This window comes from Barbus barbus, assembly GCF_936440315.1.
Source record: "Barbus barbus genome assembly, chromosome: 6".
Taxonomy (NCBI): domain Eukaryota; kingdom Metazoa; phylum Chordata; class Actinopteri; order Cypriniformes; family Cyprinidae; genus Barbus; species Barbus barbus.
Genome location: NC_136734.1, coordinates 13,104,586 through 13,119,917, shown reverse-complemented (window position 1 = coordinate 13,119,917; position 15,332 = coordinate 13,104,586). Strand labels below are relative to the sequence as shown.

General features: G+C 34.9%; 1 protein-coding gene and 1 long non-coding RNA gene across 3 annotated transcripts in view; one reads left to right on the top strand and one right to left on the bottom strand.

Annotated features, from left to right (window-relative positions):
* Positions 1–15,332, bottom strand: part of LOC306870868 — a 1,223,475-nt gene that overhangs the window by 438,295 nt on the left and 769,848 nt on the right. The gene's annotated exons all lie outside the window — the stretch shown is intronic.
* Positions 3,932–15,176, top strand: LOC306870710 (protein prune homolog 2-like). The gene is made up of 11 exons (XM_079418138.1): positions 3,932–4,070; positions 8,504–8,580; positions 8,882–9,082; positions 9,160–9,336; positions 11,110–11,212; positions 11,294–11,425; positions 11,510–11,596; positions 11,788–11,886; positions 12,381–12,419; positions 12,520–12,564; positions 12,961–15,176. Exons 2-11 carry the CDS (start codon positions 8,526–8,528, stop codon positions 12,986–12,988), a joined length of 966 nt encoding a protein of 321 aa, XP_079274264.1. The 5' UTR covers positions 3,932–4,070; positions 8,504–8,525; the 3' UTR covers positions 12,989–15,176.

Genomic DNA, 15,332 nt, shown 5'->3' with positions numbered 1-15,332 from the left:
TAATAATCAAAGAACTTTGCTGTCATACCATGGGTGCAGCAGGCACAATGATATTACGCAGCGCCTGAAAGTAGTCCCCAGCTAGGTAACTAGTTATGATATAGCTGGGGACCATAGACATATATAGATGCCCTATTCGACCGCTCCAGGCATGTAGATGCGGCCGCCATCTTGGAATGGTATTTTTGACGTCATTCACCATACTGTAGGTTCGCAGAGAGCCGTTGAAGCATTGTGTGCATGATTGTGGCATTTTTCTAATATTCAGTGATTACTATGGTGAATGACGTCAAGTTCACCGCTGCAATATGGTGGGCGGATTACGTATAGCGGCCCATAGAAACAATCGCTAATGAGGCATCTAGTATATCTATGGCTGGGGACTACTTTCAGGCGCTGCAAAATATCACTGCGCCTGCTGCACCCATGGTATGACAGCAAAGTTCCTTGATTATTACACTGGAACAAGAATATATTTCCTAGCCATATCGGCCTAGAAAATCGCAACTTTTCATTTTTCGTTGGCCTTAGTACACGATGTAACTACAGAAGAGTCAAGCTTTAAATAGGAAAATTATTGAAACTCTTTGGTCATTTTTGAGCGAGATGCTAATGGTCTAATCCGATTCAATGATCTATGCTAAACTAAGCTAAAACCGCCAGACCCGGAGATCGGCTGAATGGATTCAAAAATGAGGTATACAACTGTTTAACTCTAGGGGAGTTGTAAAATGAGCATATTTCCCAAAAAAGTGAAGTGTTCCTTTAACATACAACATCATTCTAACTACTGTTTGATTTGTCCTGTCCAGACAATGTAAAAACAAGCTACAACAACAATAATAAAGCTATTTATATCAAAATCATAATTCTTTTTCACAATACAGTAACAAGAATTACATTTTCTCACATTATGTGAATGAGAATTTGTGATGTAAATGTGAAAATTGTCATGAAAATAATGTCATCATGGATTTTAGTGGTCCATATACTTCAATTTCTTTATGCCTTTTTTAGTTTTTGCCTTTTAACTTTGGGGTGAAAAATGAAACTAAAATGGCAGGATTTGTGACACACACACACACATGTCGGTTTTTGTGGTTTATGGGGATTCTCCATAGGCGTAATGGTTTTTATACCGAACAAACTGTGTGTGCTATTGCCCTACACCAACCCTACACCTAAACTTAGCCCTCACAGGAGACTTTGTGCATTTTTAGATTTTCAAAAAAACACCATTTAGTATGTTTTTTTTTAAGCCTTTTGAATTACAGGGACATAGGCAGTGTCCTCATAAACCACCTTCATATTGTAATACCTCTGTCATACCCATGTCATTATACAAACATTTGTGTGTGTGTTTCGGTGAATTGTGGGGACTTTCCATAGACTTCTATCACTTAAACAATATTTTCTATCCCCTAACCCTAAACCTACCTCTTACAAGAAAATCTGTTTGCATTGTTACACTTTCAGATAAACATCTTTTACTATTTTTTTTTTTTTTTCCCCCTCGTGGGCCGTCAAATGTCAAAAATGTCAGGTTTTACTATCCTTGTGGGAACATTTGGTCCCCACAATGTAGCATAAACAAGTACACACACACACACACACACACACAGTAAATCACAATACTGGTCAGCTACCATTAGTATCCTTTGTGAAAAAGAAGTGTACCTAATAGGTATTTAATGTGTACTTGTACCTCAAACCTTAAAAGTATTTTTAAAAACTGTACTTGCAGATAATATAATGTTAAGGAAATAAAAAGACACTTACTCTGTGTGCATTTATGCTTTAATAATCTCTAACCTTGCTTTAAAAAAACACAAATTTGTATGTGTTGACTAACATATGTAAAGTATTTGATTTTAATTTTAACTGCAGTGTTCTGTTAGAGTTCAATATTGCATTTAAAATTAATATGTTTAAATGTACTAAATTGCAACACATTTAAATACAATATAACAAGTGTCAGTAGAAATTATGTATTTATATGTAGAAATCATGTAAGTATATATTAGTTTACCGTAAATGCTTGTCAGTACATGCGGTAGTACACTTTAACTATATTTCAAAGATAAAACAATTGTGAAATTGCATATAAAGATACTTACATAAGTCCATCTAAAATGGGTCAAAAACAACAACAACAACAACAAAAATTGCATTTAATATAAATTTGTATGTAACATTGTCTTTTAACTGCAATTTACATTCAATTAAGTCTGAGTCTATGCACTGAAATGTATTCTTTTTCTTTTTTTTATTTAGTTGAAGGGTACAATATGTACAATACACAATGTAGACAGATAAATCATGAGCATGAGATAGATTAACAGTATGCTAACATATTCTGCACATACAAAAAGACATAAAACAGACATAAATAAAAATTACATCTATACTCACTTCATTTAACATCTTAAATGCAAGTCAAGTCATCTTAAACGCATCTAGTTCATCCAAATCTTAATAATATACCTTGTTTCATTTATGAAACTCAGTTGTACAGGAACTTTAAAAGAGGACTCCATATTTTTTAAAAGGCAGTCATTTTATTTCTAAGTGTCTATTAATAGGTTGAACCAATGGGTAATAGATATTTTAGTTCTATCCTTCCAGTTTAATACTATTACTTTTTTTGCTAGTATGAATGAGGTAAAGATAAATGTTTTTGTTTCTTGTGAAGAGTTAATGGAAGAAAAATCTCCCAACAGAAACACTGAGGGTGATTAATATCTAGAATTGTTTCAAGTTTACATCTAACTTCTGACCAGAATTTCTTTATGTATATACATAAAGGAATGGATAAAATTGTCTGAACTATTTTGGCTATATATATATTAATAGTGACAAAGCCTGTGAGAGACAGTTTACTTTTTGTCATATGTATACTTGATATATATTTTGCATCAACTGTATAAAAGGAAATAAATCATACAGAGTGAGGTTTTTGGGGGGAAAGTTGAAATGCACAGTCTCCTGTGAGGGCTAAGTTTAGGTGTAGGGCAATAGGACATACAGTTTGTACAGTATAAAAACCATTAATGGGATGTCCCCACTTTTCACAAAAAAGTGTGTGTGTGTGTGTGTGTGTGTGTGTACTATTCATATGGGTATATACTTGGCCACACGTCATGTCCTAAGCGTTTTGTGGGGACATGGGTCAGTGTCCTGAAAAGTCACCTTGTAATACCTGTGTCATTATTCAAGTTTATGTCATCATTTGTCACACATACACACACACACACACACACACACACACACTGAGAGCGACATTCACTCCCCCCACCTACAATCCCTGTAAAACCTGGGACTCGAACCCGCAACCTTTGGATTACAAGTCCAACTTTCTATCCATTAGGCCACGACTGCCCAAATTCTGGTATTACTAGAAAAGACAAAAATATCTTTGTAAAATTTTAAGAGGTCTAAGTCTGTATATTCACAGTGAAGATAATTATTCCATTTGTTTATAGGCAAAGAGCTTATGGGTTCATTGGAGGCTAAGATATTATAAATTTGTGATAGTAATTTGATTTGAGGTAAAAAATTAAAATGTTCAAAGAGTTCATGATTATGATTCACAAAAGTATCAATATTAAGTTTACTTTTAATAGCTTCCTTTAACTGTATGTATCTGTAGCATATTTTCTGGTGTGTTTTATTTTTCAAAAAGGACATTCAGTTTCAGGGGCTTCAGTTTATTTAATGACCCTGAATGGGCTCGGGGAAAATCTCTGGCTCTCACAGATACACTCATTCATGTCTCTTTACTCATCTGCACAGCCAGACTCACTCACAGTTCACCTGTGCAGTCAGACCCATCAGTTTCATTTATCCTCACAGCAGTATTGCTGCTGAGTCTCCCTCATTTGTATCTCAAGCTCAGGGCGGAGAGAACAGCCTCACGCCCTTATTTGGTGCTAGAGAGGGTCACATGACCACAAAATGGTGGAGGCTCTCGGCAGTGGGTGAGCCGAGCATCCCTGACGTTGAGAGACACAGGCACACATCCATGATCTGAAACCCAGGGCAGGAGACAGAACTGCGCCTCAGCCGTGGTGGTGAGTGCACTAGGGGTCATTCTAACAGGGGATGAAGGAAGCATGTTGTTATTTGAAACCATAAGCATTGAGATGGGAGGGAAAGAGGGAGGGATGGGAATTTGTTTGTGATGCATCTTTGGTAGCGGAAGAGGTTTAGCATCAGCATCCTTTATGATGCAAGACATGGGCAGCTGCTTTTATTTCCGTTTGGATCATAAATGAGTGTTTATCATGTTGAATACAGGCATATGTTGTATCTTAATAAGTCTATGCACAGTTGACCTGCTTTGGCCATTATTCAAATTCATGGCTCTGCATGCATGGCTCATTTATTTGCCTATGTGTATGTACAATTGCATGTTTGTAAATGCCAGTGTGTGGACACCAAGCGGAAGAGTGAATCATAACGAAGAGGGGAGAGAGAGCAGAAAAGATGGGTTGATGATAATAACATAATGCCCGCCCACTTTTCCTGTTTCCTGCTGTGGAGGATGGATGGATTAATCTAACGTCTTGATGGAGGGAGAGAGCAACAGACCTTTCCACTTTCACCCTCACCCACTCTCTTTCTCTCCATCAACACACATTCTCTGTTTGAGAACTAGCAACCATCTGGCAGCCTATTGAAGATACTCCCGCGAGACAGGCTTCTCTTCTCACGTGGCTCTCAGTGTGTATGCATAAATTCACACATGAATTCACACTGCTTCGAAATTCCAAATAGGGATGTTAAAGCAATAGTATGGATAGATTTTTAGAGCAGATAAGATTATACAGACTATGTTTTCTGTTGACAGTAAGTTTGTTGCGTATTGCAGCTGAAGCAAATGCAAGACTGATATTGCAATATATTGAAGAGCTGCAAAATTTCCGGATTCACAGCATTAAGTGCATCTACTCTGCTTGAAGCTCATTTGAAACAGCTTTTTGTCTGTGAGTCCTTATTTTGTAGCTCTAATTTTAAATCTGGAAAACCTGTAAAGATCAACTGGATCATTTATTCTTATTCTTATTCTTATTTTTTTTGTTCTTCTTGTTGGTTGTTGTTATTGCACATTTGAATAGATGTCTATGTGAAAGTGATCCATAATTTATTATTGTGATTATAATTATGTATATATATATATATATATATATATATATATATATATATATATATATATGTATATATATGTATATATATATATATATATATATATATATATATATATATATATATATATATATATGTGTATATATATGTATATATAGTTGTTATTGCTGTTGTTATTGCACATTTGTCTAGAAGTCTTCGTGAAAATGATCCATATTTATTATTATAATTATTAAAAAAAAAAATTATAATTTATTTTATTATTATTGATATTTTTAATTATTTGTTTGTAAAATACATTTAACTAGAAGTCTATGTGAAAGTGATCCATAATTTATTACTGTTATTTTTTTCCACTTTTTTATAGGATTTTCCACAAATTACAAAATATCAGACATTTTAGAATACTGTTGTACATTTTGACATATGTAGAGAGAGAAAGAAGATAAGCAGGGATACAAAATTATTGGAACAATTATTGACCCCAAAAATATATATTATAAAAGAAAATAATAATAATACCCCGCCCCCCCAAAAAAACCAAAACACACTTGTGCCAACCAAAACAATTGCTTAAACACCAGACTGAAAGTCTTATTACAGGAGCCGTCACACAGTAGAGAAAGATGTAAAAATTAACCATCTTCCAGTATGCAGGGAGTGTACGTTTCCATATATCCAAGAAGAGAACCCCAAATTTGAGAAAAGTTCTTGGAAGAACCCCTCAGTGAATATCTAATTCTTTCTAGTTTGATGAAGTGATAAACGTCATTAATCCACAAGGAGTGAGTAGGTGGAGCAGATGACTTCCAATGCAGTAAAATCCGGCATCTGGCCAGGAGGGACACAAAAGCCACAAAATCTGCCTTGTATCCTGAACAGCGAACTGACAAAGGAAGTGTACCAAACAGCGCTGTTATAGACACAGGTTTAATTGCTGTCCCAACTACTTGAGACATTGTCTCAAATATTTCCGACCAATATCCATATGTGATCCTGGACCACAAAACCAGTCATAAGGGTCAATTTTTTGAAATTGAGATTTATACATCAGCTGAAAGCTGAATAATAAGCTTTCCATTGGTGAATGGTTTGTTAGGATAGCACAATATTTGGTCGAGATACATCTGAAAATCTGGAATGTGAGGGTGCAAAAAAAATTTACGTTAGGAACATATGTGCCAGGGTTGCAGAAGTCTGACGACAACGGTCACAGATAGGATCAACATCAGAGTAAATTTTAGAAAGTTTGACCTTAGTCCAGTGAGTACGATGAAGTATTTTGCATTGGATGCAACCGTGTTTGGCACACACATGAGGAATGCACTCTGTATAAAATGCTTTCCCACATTATTATTGTTACTATGATTATGATAATAATAATAATAATCATCATTTATATATATATATATATATATATATATATATATATATACAGTGCCCTCCAAAAGTATTGGAACAGTAAAGACAAAATTGCAGCTTTTATGAGACAAAACTACAGAATGTCACATTTTATTATTGGGTGATTCAACACAGATGTTTTACCAGCTAAGAAGTTCAGCACTTTTAGAGTTTCATCCCCCTATCTGATGTGGGCATAAGTATTGGAACAGTTTCCTCACAGGTCTTTCTAAGTGATCAGCTGTGTTCTGTTGCATTAATTCTTCAGATATTAAAAGCAGGGAATGTGTCGTATCAGTTATATCCATTACTTCTGTATTCTGAATCTTGCATTCGATGATGACACACACAAACCAGGATGAAGACGAGGGAGCTGACTTTGAGAGAAAAGCAAGCAATTTGGATGCTAAAAAAAAAGAGGAAGTCAGTTAGAGTTATAGCAAAAACAAAGGGCATGGAGAAATCAAGAGTTTGGAAACCACCAGTGACACAAGCAACCAACAACGACCTGATCGGCTGAGAAAACAACAGTAGTTGATGAAAATGAATCCTAAAAGACGTGTCTGTAAAATCACCAACAACTTCCTGAAAGCTGGGGTGATGCTCTGACAATCTACTGTCCTCAGGAGACTTTGACACAGAATTACAGATGCTACGCCGAAAGATGCAAACCTCTGACCAGCACCAAAAATAGAAAGGCAAGATTAGAGTTAGCAAAAAAGCACAAAGGTGAGCCAGAAGAGTTTTGGAACTGTTTTTATGGACCGATGAGACAAAGATGAACCTTTATCTAAGTGATGGGAAAGCAAAAATGTGGAGAAAAAAAGGAACTGCAAATGATCCCAAGCATACAGCCTCATCTGTAAAGCATGGTGGAGGTGGTGTCATGGCATGGGCATGCATGGCTGCCTCTGGAACAGGCCCTCTCAACTTTACTGATGACTTAATATATGATGACAGTAGCAGAATGAATTTGGAAGGGTACAAAACCATCTTGCCTACCAGTATTCAAGAAAATGCCACCAGATTCATTGGGAAGTGCTTCATATTGCATCAGGACAATGACCCAAAACACCCTGCCAGTTCAGTCAAGGAATTTATAAGGGCAAAGAAATGGAAAGTCTTACATTGCCCAAGTCAATCTCCAGATTTAAATCCGATTGAACATGAATTTCATCAGCTGAAGAGGAGAGTAAAGGCAGAAACTCCCCAAAACAAGCAACAATTGGAATTGGCTGCATTAAAGGCTGGGAAAAGTATTTCAAAGGATGAGACCAAGAGTCTGGTGATGTCTATGGGTCACAGACTCACTGCTGTGATTGTGCGCAAGGGATCTGCAACTAAATAATAGCTTTTAATCTTTTATATCTGCCTTATGTTCAACTGTCTCAATACTTATGCTAACATCAATGAGTGGGATAGACTCTAAAAGTGCTGTTCTTTTTATTTGGTAAAACGTGTGTTGAAACAGCTAATAATAAAATGTGACATTCTGTAGTTTTGTCTCATATTCATCTTTTAATCATATTTGCAAATGTCTTGACTCCACAGCCAACAGAGCAATTTTGTCTTTACTGTTCCAATACGTATGGAGGGTACTATATATATATATATATATATATATATATATATATATATATATATATATATATATATATATAGCTTTTAGTTGTTGTTATTGCTGTTGTTATTGCACATTTGACTAGAAGTCTTAGTGAAAGTGATCCATAATTTATTATTATATATTTTATTATTATTATTATTATTAGTGATATTTTTTATTATTTGTTTATAAAATACATTTAACTAGAAGTCTATGTGAAAGTACTGAAAGTTAATTAATAATATTTAATTTATAAGAATAAGAATATTTTTATTATTCCCTGACAGGAAAATTTGAGTGCAGTGATGATGATGATGATGATGATAACAGTGGCTATACATTTGTTTCTCATAGTTCCCCTTCTGGCGATGTGGGGATGGACCAGACTCATGAACACAAGATGAGTTTTGAGGGGGCAGAGGGTAGACCAGGTGAGACTGACAAACACTGACACTCTAGAATATGCCTCAAAATATCACAAGACGTCTGAATACCTTTACAAACGCTACTTCAAACTGACAGAACAATGAAGCTGCTATGAATCCGAGGTATAAAGTAACATTCTCTTCTTCTACACATTCTTATTAGGCTTAACATAATTTAGTCAAGTTGGGCGCATTCCTGAAACCTTGTCAATCCTGGAACAATATTCAAATAAACCAGTCTGAAATAGCATGATGGGCAAATGCAATATTTTCTAAATGTTTATTGATTGTCTGTTGAATCCACTAGCTCCACCCACCTCCCTGCCCCTGCAGGGCCAAGGGGGTGTGGCTTCTCAGAGGAAGAAGCTGTCAGCTCCTCCTATAAGTCTATCGTTGGACCAAAGTGAGGATGACCTGTTTGACACACCAGATGACCTCGACATCAATGTGGATGATCTGGACACACCTGATGAAGCAGATTATACTGACCATGAAATAGACTGGGAAGGTAGGACATAAAAACTTGTAAACATTTGTTTAATATTAAAAAGAGATTACAAATATCTTGACACACAATTTTTTCAGAGCCTCAAGCATCCCAGAGTGATTCTGTTAAAGAAACAGTCGAGCCCATTCCCACATACAGTGCTCAGGAAGAGCGGCAGGATTCCAAACTTTGGAGAACCGTCATCATTGGCGAGCAAGAGCACCGCATCAACATGAAGAGCATTGAACCTTACCAAAAAGTCATATCCCATGGAGGTACGTTAAAGGAATATTTCAAAGAAAATGCAAAAGAATGTTTTGGGTTAAATGTAAAGTAAAGATACTGGTTCCCACAGAGACTCTTTTCTTATTGTGCAAAGGCATGTGTGAGAAATGCATGTTTCTACAATGGAAGTTTATGGGACAACTACAGTGGAGTATTTGTGAAGCTCCTATATTGTTAAGGGACTTGGACCTTTTAATAAAATGTTTGATATTTGAGCTGTAATGCCTTAATCCTCATCCACTTGCGGATTGTTTGCACAGAAAAGATTGGTAGGCGATTTGTTTACACTTCATTTTACAGTATGTGTACTTACAATGTACTTACCCAAGAAAGTACTGGGTAGTACAAAGTACCTACAGTATATGGGTAAAGTTTAGGCTTAGGGTAGGTTCAGGGTTAGTACCTAGTTATAACCCAGTTATTGTAATTGCTACATAATATGTACATGCAGAGCAGACCTGAAAAATAAAGTGCTTCTGACGATTCTATCAAATCCGTATAACATTAACGTGTAATGTTTAAAGGTTATGGTTAAGGGGTTATGCTTTCAGCATTTGCATTTATTTGTGGTCATGTACACGTGCCCGAAATGTTTTCATTGTAAGCAGTAGTGTTGATGTGTGGTTTTAGCACTTCAGCATACTTTGAAAAAGAGTGCTTATTACAAAAATATTACATACTAGTTATTACATACTTATAACAACGAAATACAATTGAAAATAATATACTTAAGTGTGAATTGAACAATGTTTTCAGCCATTTAAATGGATTATTGACAATTAAAACTGTATTATAGTTTCAATTTATACTAAATGCAATTAGTGTCAGGGAACTGTTGTGTGTCTGTCATGTGTTCCTGCCCCTTGTGCCCATATTTGGTTTGTTTCCTGTCCTTGTCATATGTAATCATCAGTTAATTCTTGTCTAGCCGTGTTCGTCTCATTAGCGTGTGTATTTAAGTTCCTGCCTGTTGAGTTTCGTGTTGTCTGGTCTACTCGTTAACCCCGGTGTGTGATGTCCTTGTCTGCCTTGCCTTGTCCTGCCATGTCCTGTCCTGATGTTAAGTAAAGACTATTATTTGAGTTTATATCCTCGTCTGCGTGTTCCTGGTTCCTCCCTCGTGTGTGCACCGTGACAATTAGTTGAACTTAAGAGTGCTTTTTGACCTACTTAAATAGAAATTATGAAGTTTTGTATTGCTAAAACTTCCCTTATGCTAAATCGCTTGCATTCATAATATGTAAGTTGCTTTGGATAAAAGCATTTTCTAAATAAATAAATGTGTTGTGAATATTTCATAATTTTGGAATTTCTGTTGTCTTTGAAATATGGTTAAAGTGTACTGTTGAATTTGCTAACAAGCATTTAGCATACGCTTAAATATACTTTAATATCTATTCAAACACATTACACATTTGTAATGTTAAATTTGCAATTTAGTACATTTAAAAGAATTGTTTTTTTAAACACAACACAGTTGCAATTATAATGCCTGTGCTTTAATATGTTACTCAACAAATTAAAATGTGTTAAGAAACAGTCATGAAAGTGTACTCACTCTAAATGCACCTAAGTGGCATTTTATTCCATTATTTTATTTCATGAATATTACATGCAAGTACATGCAAGTTTTTTTTAATATACAGCACCACATTTAATACAGTTAAGCACAGCTTGTTTATATATAATACTAATATATATATATGTGTATGCTGTGACTGATTGCAGTGATCCTTCAAAACTGTTCTTTTCTTTACCCACAGGGTACTATAGCAATGGCGCAAATGCCATCATTGTATTTGCTGCATGCTTCCTCCCTGACAGTGACAGAGAGGACTATCACGAGATCATGGAGAACCTCTTCTTGTGAGTTCATTCAAACCTAAACTAGAATAATATTAGCTATAGTGAGAACAAATCACTAAATACATGTGATTTACTCCTCAGGTATGTTATCAGTACACTAGAGCTCATGGTAGCAGAGGATTACATGATTGTGTACTTGAATGGAGCCACTCCACACCGCAGGATGCCTGGCCTCAACTGGCTCAAGAGATGCTACCAGATGATTGATAGGAGGCATATATTATACATGAAATACACAATATATACAGTATATTTAAAAAAAAAAGAAGACTAATGTTGTTGTTTACACTTTTTCAGGCTCAGAAAGAACTTAAAATCTTTCATCATTGTTCACCCGTCATGGTTCATTAGGACAATTCTAGCCATCACGAAACCGTTTATCAGGTATAGTGAAAGGATTGATTGATTGATTGATTGATTTACTTATTATTATTATTATTAAGTTATTGGACATTTTATACAGTAAATCACAGTTTAAATAAATAAATAAATAATGGTATAGTGTAAATGGTAAGTTCATTCTATAATAATAATAATAACAAACTAAATCAAATTGATTTATAAATGTTTTCCAGCTCAAAGTTCAGCAGTAAGATCAAGTATGTGAACAGCTTAGCAGAACTGGAGGAGCTCATCCCAATGGAGTACGTCCACATACCCGAGTGCATCATCAGGTGAGCCACACGTTTAACTGACTTACATATATAAATGTATGGCAAACTATTTTAGGCGCTGCTCTGTGCAGTACAAGAGTAAACAGAGGAAGCATCGAGGCACTGATCAGCTGCACACATACTGTGAGAGCGAGATGATCGCAGACAGCTGTAGCTGATGAAGAGGTGTTTATGAGAATCTATACAGGAGTTGTGACTCAATTTAAAACCTGTGAAGACACGTTTCTATGGGAACAGACATTTAAAACACTGGGGTGAACAGCAATGTTAGATGTTTCTTTGCTTTACCAGGAGTCCTCAACCTTTTTTGTCTACCAAGTCCCTATAATCTAAAATATTTAAGTGAAGTATAAGTAAACATAATTATTGAATTATATCATTGTTGAATATAAAATCAGAGTAAAGTGTTATTTTTGTATTGTTTTTGATATTCTACATCAGAATGTTTTTGAACTAAAATATAATGAAAAATAAGTTTATCTTTGCCTCTCTAGACTGGATGAGGAGTTACGGGAAGCAGCAGAGAGCTCTAAGTGAGTATTATAGAAGATGTTTGAGACCTTTGACTCTTTTTTTAATGTCATATACAGTGCTCTGGCTATATGAATGTGTCTTTTTCATTTCTTTATAAAGAATCAACAGCTTTCTCCATGGAAGTGAGAATCCACAAGAATCAATGTAAGATTTCTTAATAATGTAGTATATAGCCATTTCAATTCAAGAATTATGTTTAAAGTCAACATGAAATCCCAACATACCCTTTTTACATGTTTTTCATGCTACATGTTTCATCAGTGCATGTTATTTTTTCCATTAAAAAATTCCTTCAACTCTAATGCTCTGCTGACATCACCAAGGCAAGAAGTAACGTTGCCAATGAAAAAGAATTGTTGACAATAATGCAATAATGTGAGATGCTCTCAATGGTGAACTTGAGCCTCTTTAATATTCAAAGTATATATAGATTTTCTCTTGGAAAAATGAGTTGAGAATTCTGTTTCATGTAGACTTTAAAGTGTATTCAATAAATATTCTGATTTTATTAATAATGATTAATTTAAAAATTTGTTTCAGAGCTCAACCCAATGTGAGCAGTTCATAAGAGCCGTTGGCTGTGGGTGCAAGAAGAATATGTCTGTAAAGGTTTTGAGTATTTCAAATTGTAATGATTGCACACCGATGTGGATGCAATAATCACATAAAATAAGAGAAAAGGGTATTTTTGTGATCTGGTATCTCACAGTGCTGGGATGAATAGTGCAGCACCACATGTTCTTCAACACAAATCACCTCAAATGTAATAATTCTTCTCACAGAACAGTAGCTTAAACCAGTGCAATGCTTGGATCATTCTTTGTCTCTTATCGTCTTGCAAAAGTTTCTTGTTACTTGAATTATGCATGAGAGGCATTTTAGCAATAATATAATGTTGTACTTTCCCCCTTTAGGCTCATAAGTTTCACCGTCAGGTATTTTATTTAATTGGAGCATGCATAAAGGGCAAAATCCTGTCACTTCAGCTGCTCTGTATTAATATTAGTGCATGCAAGGTTATTCTCAATGCGTAGCACCCTGTTAGCACTAATGCTAACTCTCTATCCTCTCATGCTAAATTGATGACTTGGGGACACAGAAAATAGAGCACTAGTTAATTATTGCCATTGTCAGAAACAATTTGAGTCAGGTTTAAATTTAAACAACACCTCATATCACTTTATATGTATCGCTTCAAAATCAGCAGGGAGAAATCATTTGTAGTTCTTAAATGTCAAGTGTGTTATGCTAAAATGCTTCCTCTATTACTTTAAGCCCAGGTTGACTTCCTGAACAAAGTAACATAAAGACTTTTGTGGCTCTTTTAAAACATTTGCGCAGCCAGTCATTACGAACATTAGTGGATATTGCAACAACAGGTGGTTTGAGAACATTTGTGAAAACCAGTGCTTGCTAATGTAAACTGCTATCGAGTGCAACAATGCCTGCTCAATTTTTAACCCAATTTTTTTTTTTTTACGGAAGTAATTCATCCACTTGATTTTCCTGTAAAAAGTAAAAAAAAAAGTCTTTATTAAAGAGACATAAGCTATGAGCCAAACCAAATGCTTCAAGGTTAATTACGACATTGCAAAATTCGATTTGAAGCTAAACATGAAGTATTGTGAATGACAGAAGTAACACAGAGATTAGATTCAAAGATGTTGATATAATATATATAATCACGGATAGTAGTTTTTCATTAGGAATTTCGCTGTTTAACATGATTTAAAATGTTTGAGGAAACAATACATTATGGCTTTAACAAAAGCATAAAGGCCTACTGCATTGATCAACAACCTTGTACCTCACAGTAGGTCTAGCTTTAATGGTTTTTACGTTTTTAAGGTATTTTATAAATTATTATAAATCAGTTCTTTAATGGAGAAAATTAATGCGTTTTATTATGAAACCCAAATGTTGCATATATTACCTTTGCTCATATTTTCAAGTTTAAAGGGGATTTAAAAACCACTAACTCTAAATATTAATCAGCAGTTTTGAATAATACTTCAAATCATGCGACTTTTGTGAAGAGGTGTGCTACTTCTTTTCCAAGCAATCAGACTTATTAAAACTACCCATCGATCATTCACATTAACAATTCTCTTTGGAGCCACTAGGGGCGCTGGAATGACACACTTCACCTTTAAGAATCAAGCCATAGTGATGCATTAGTTGTTCTTGTGCTCACAACTCTAAAATCAGTCCTAGATGTTTCAGAACTTTGATGTCTTTTTGAGTGTTTGACATGTATAACGATAAAAATAGTTGCCACAATCAAAGATCTGTCAAATCCTAAAAGCATGCTGTTTCCGAGGTTTTCACGTTCGGTGTGACTGCTCTGTCTACTTTTGAACTCTTGTGTCAGTGTGTGAGGGTGTGTATGTGAATAGGTTTATATGTGCGTGTGTGATTATCTATTTATGTGATTACATGCTGTTAGGTCTCCCAAGTTCTTCCTGCTAACAGGTTTGGGAACTAAAATAAAGGGATTTAAAAAGATTGCTGTAAAGCACAATATTCAAATTAAGTCTACAAGTGTGTGTGTGTGAATATATGAAAGACATTATGTGTGTGATTGAATCACTGCATGTGTCCCTGGTTGTTGATATATGATCATTTTAGACTGAAATTCTACTGAATACTACGAATAGATGAAATTTGTTCCAGAGGCCTTCTCCAGCAGAGCATATTGAGATTGAGATGTATGTCATATTGCAGAGTAAATCAATAAATTAAAATTATATCTGAGCAGTTGTGTTATTGGTGCTCTTTTATGTAATATTCTCATACATTTTCTATTTAAAAATCATATTATGTTTTATTTATATATTAATACATTTTATATTATAAATTCAATGTAATCATTTTAAATGAATTTAATTTAACATTACAAAACTCTGTATGTT

Bases quoted from the DNA above. Each gene is read 5' to 3' on its own strand.
- LOC306870710 (XM_079418138.1), top strand. From the start codon at position 8,526: ATGGACCAGACTCATGAACACAAGATGAGTTTTGAGGGGGCAGAGGGT. The intron at 8,581-8,881 runs GTGAGACTGACA...TGAATCCACTAG, and splicing joins GGGGGCAGAGGGTAGACCAG to CTCCACCCACCTCCCTGCCC. The intron at 12,420-12,519 runs GTGAGTATTATA...TTCTTTATAAAG, and splicing joins GAAGCAGCAGAGAGCTCTAA to AATCAACAGCTTTCTCCATG.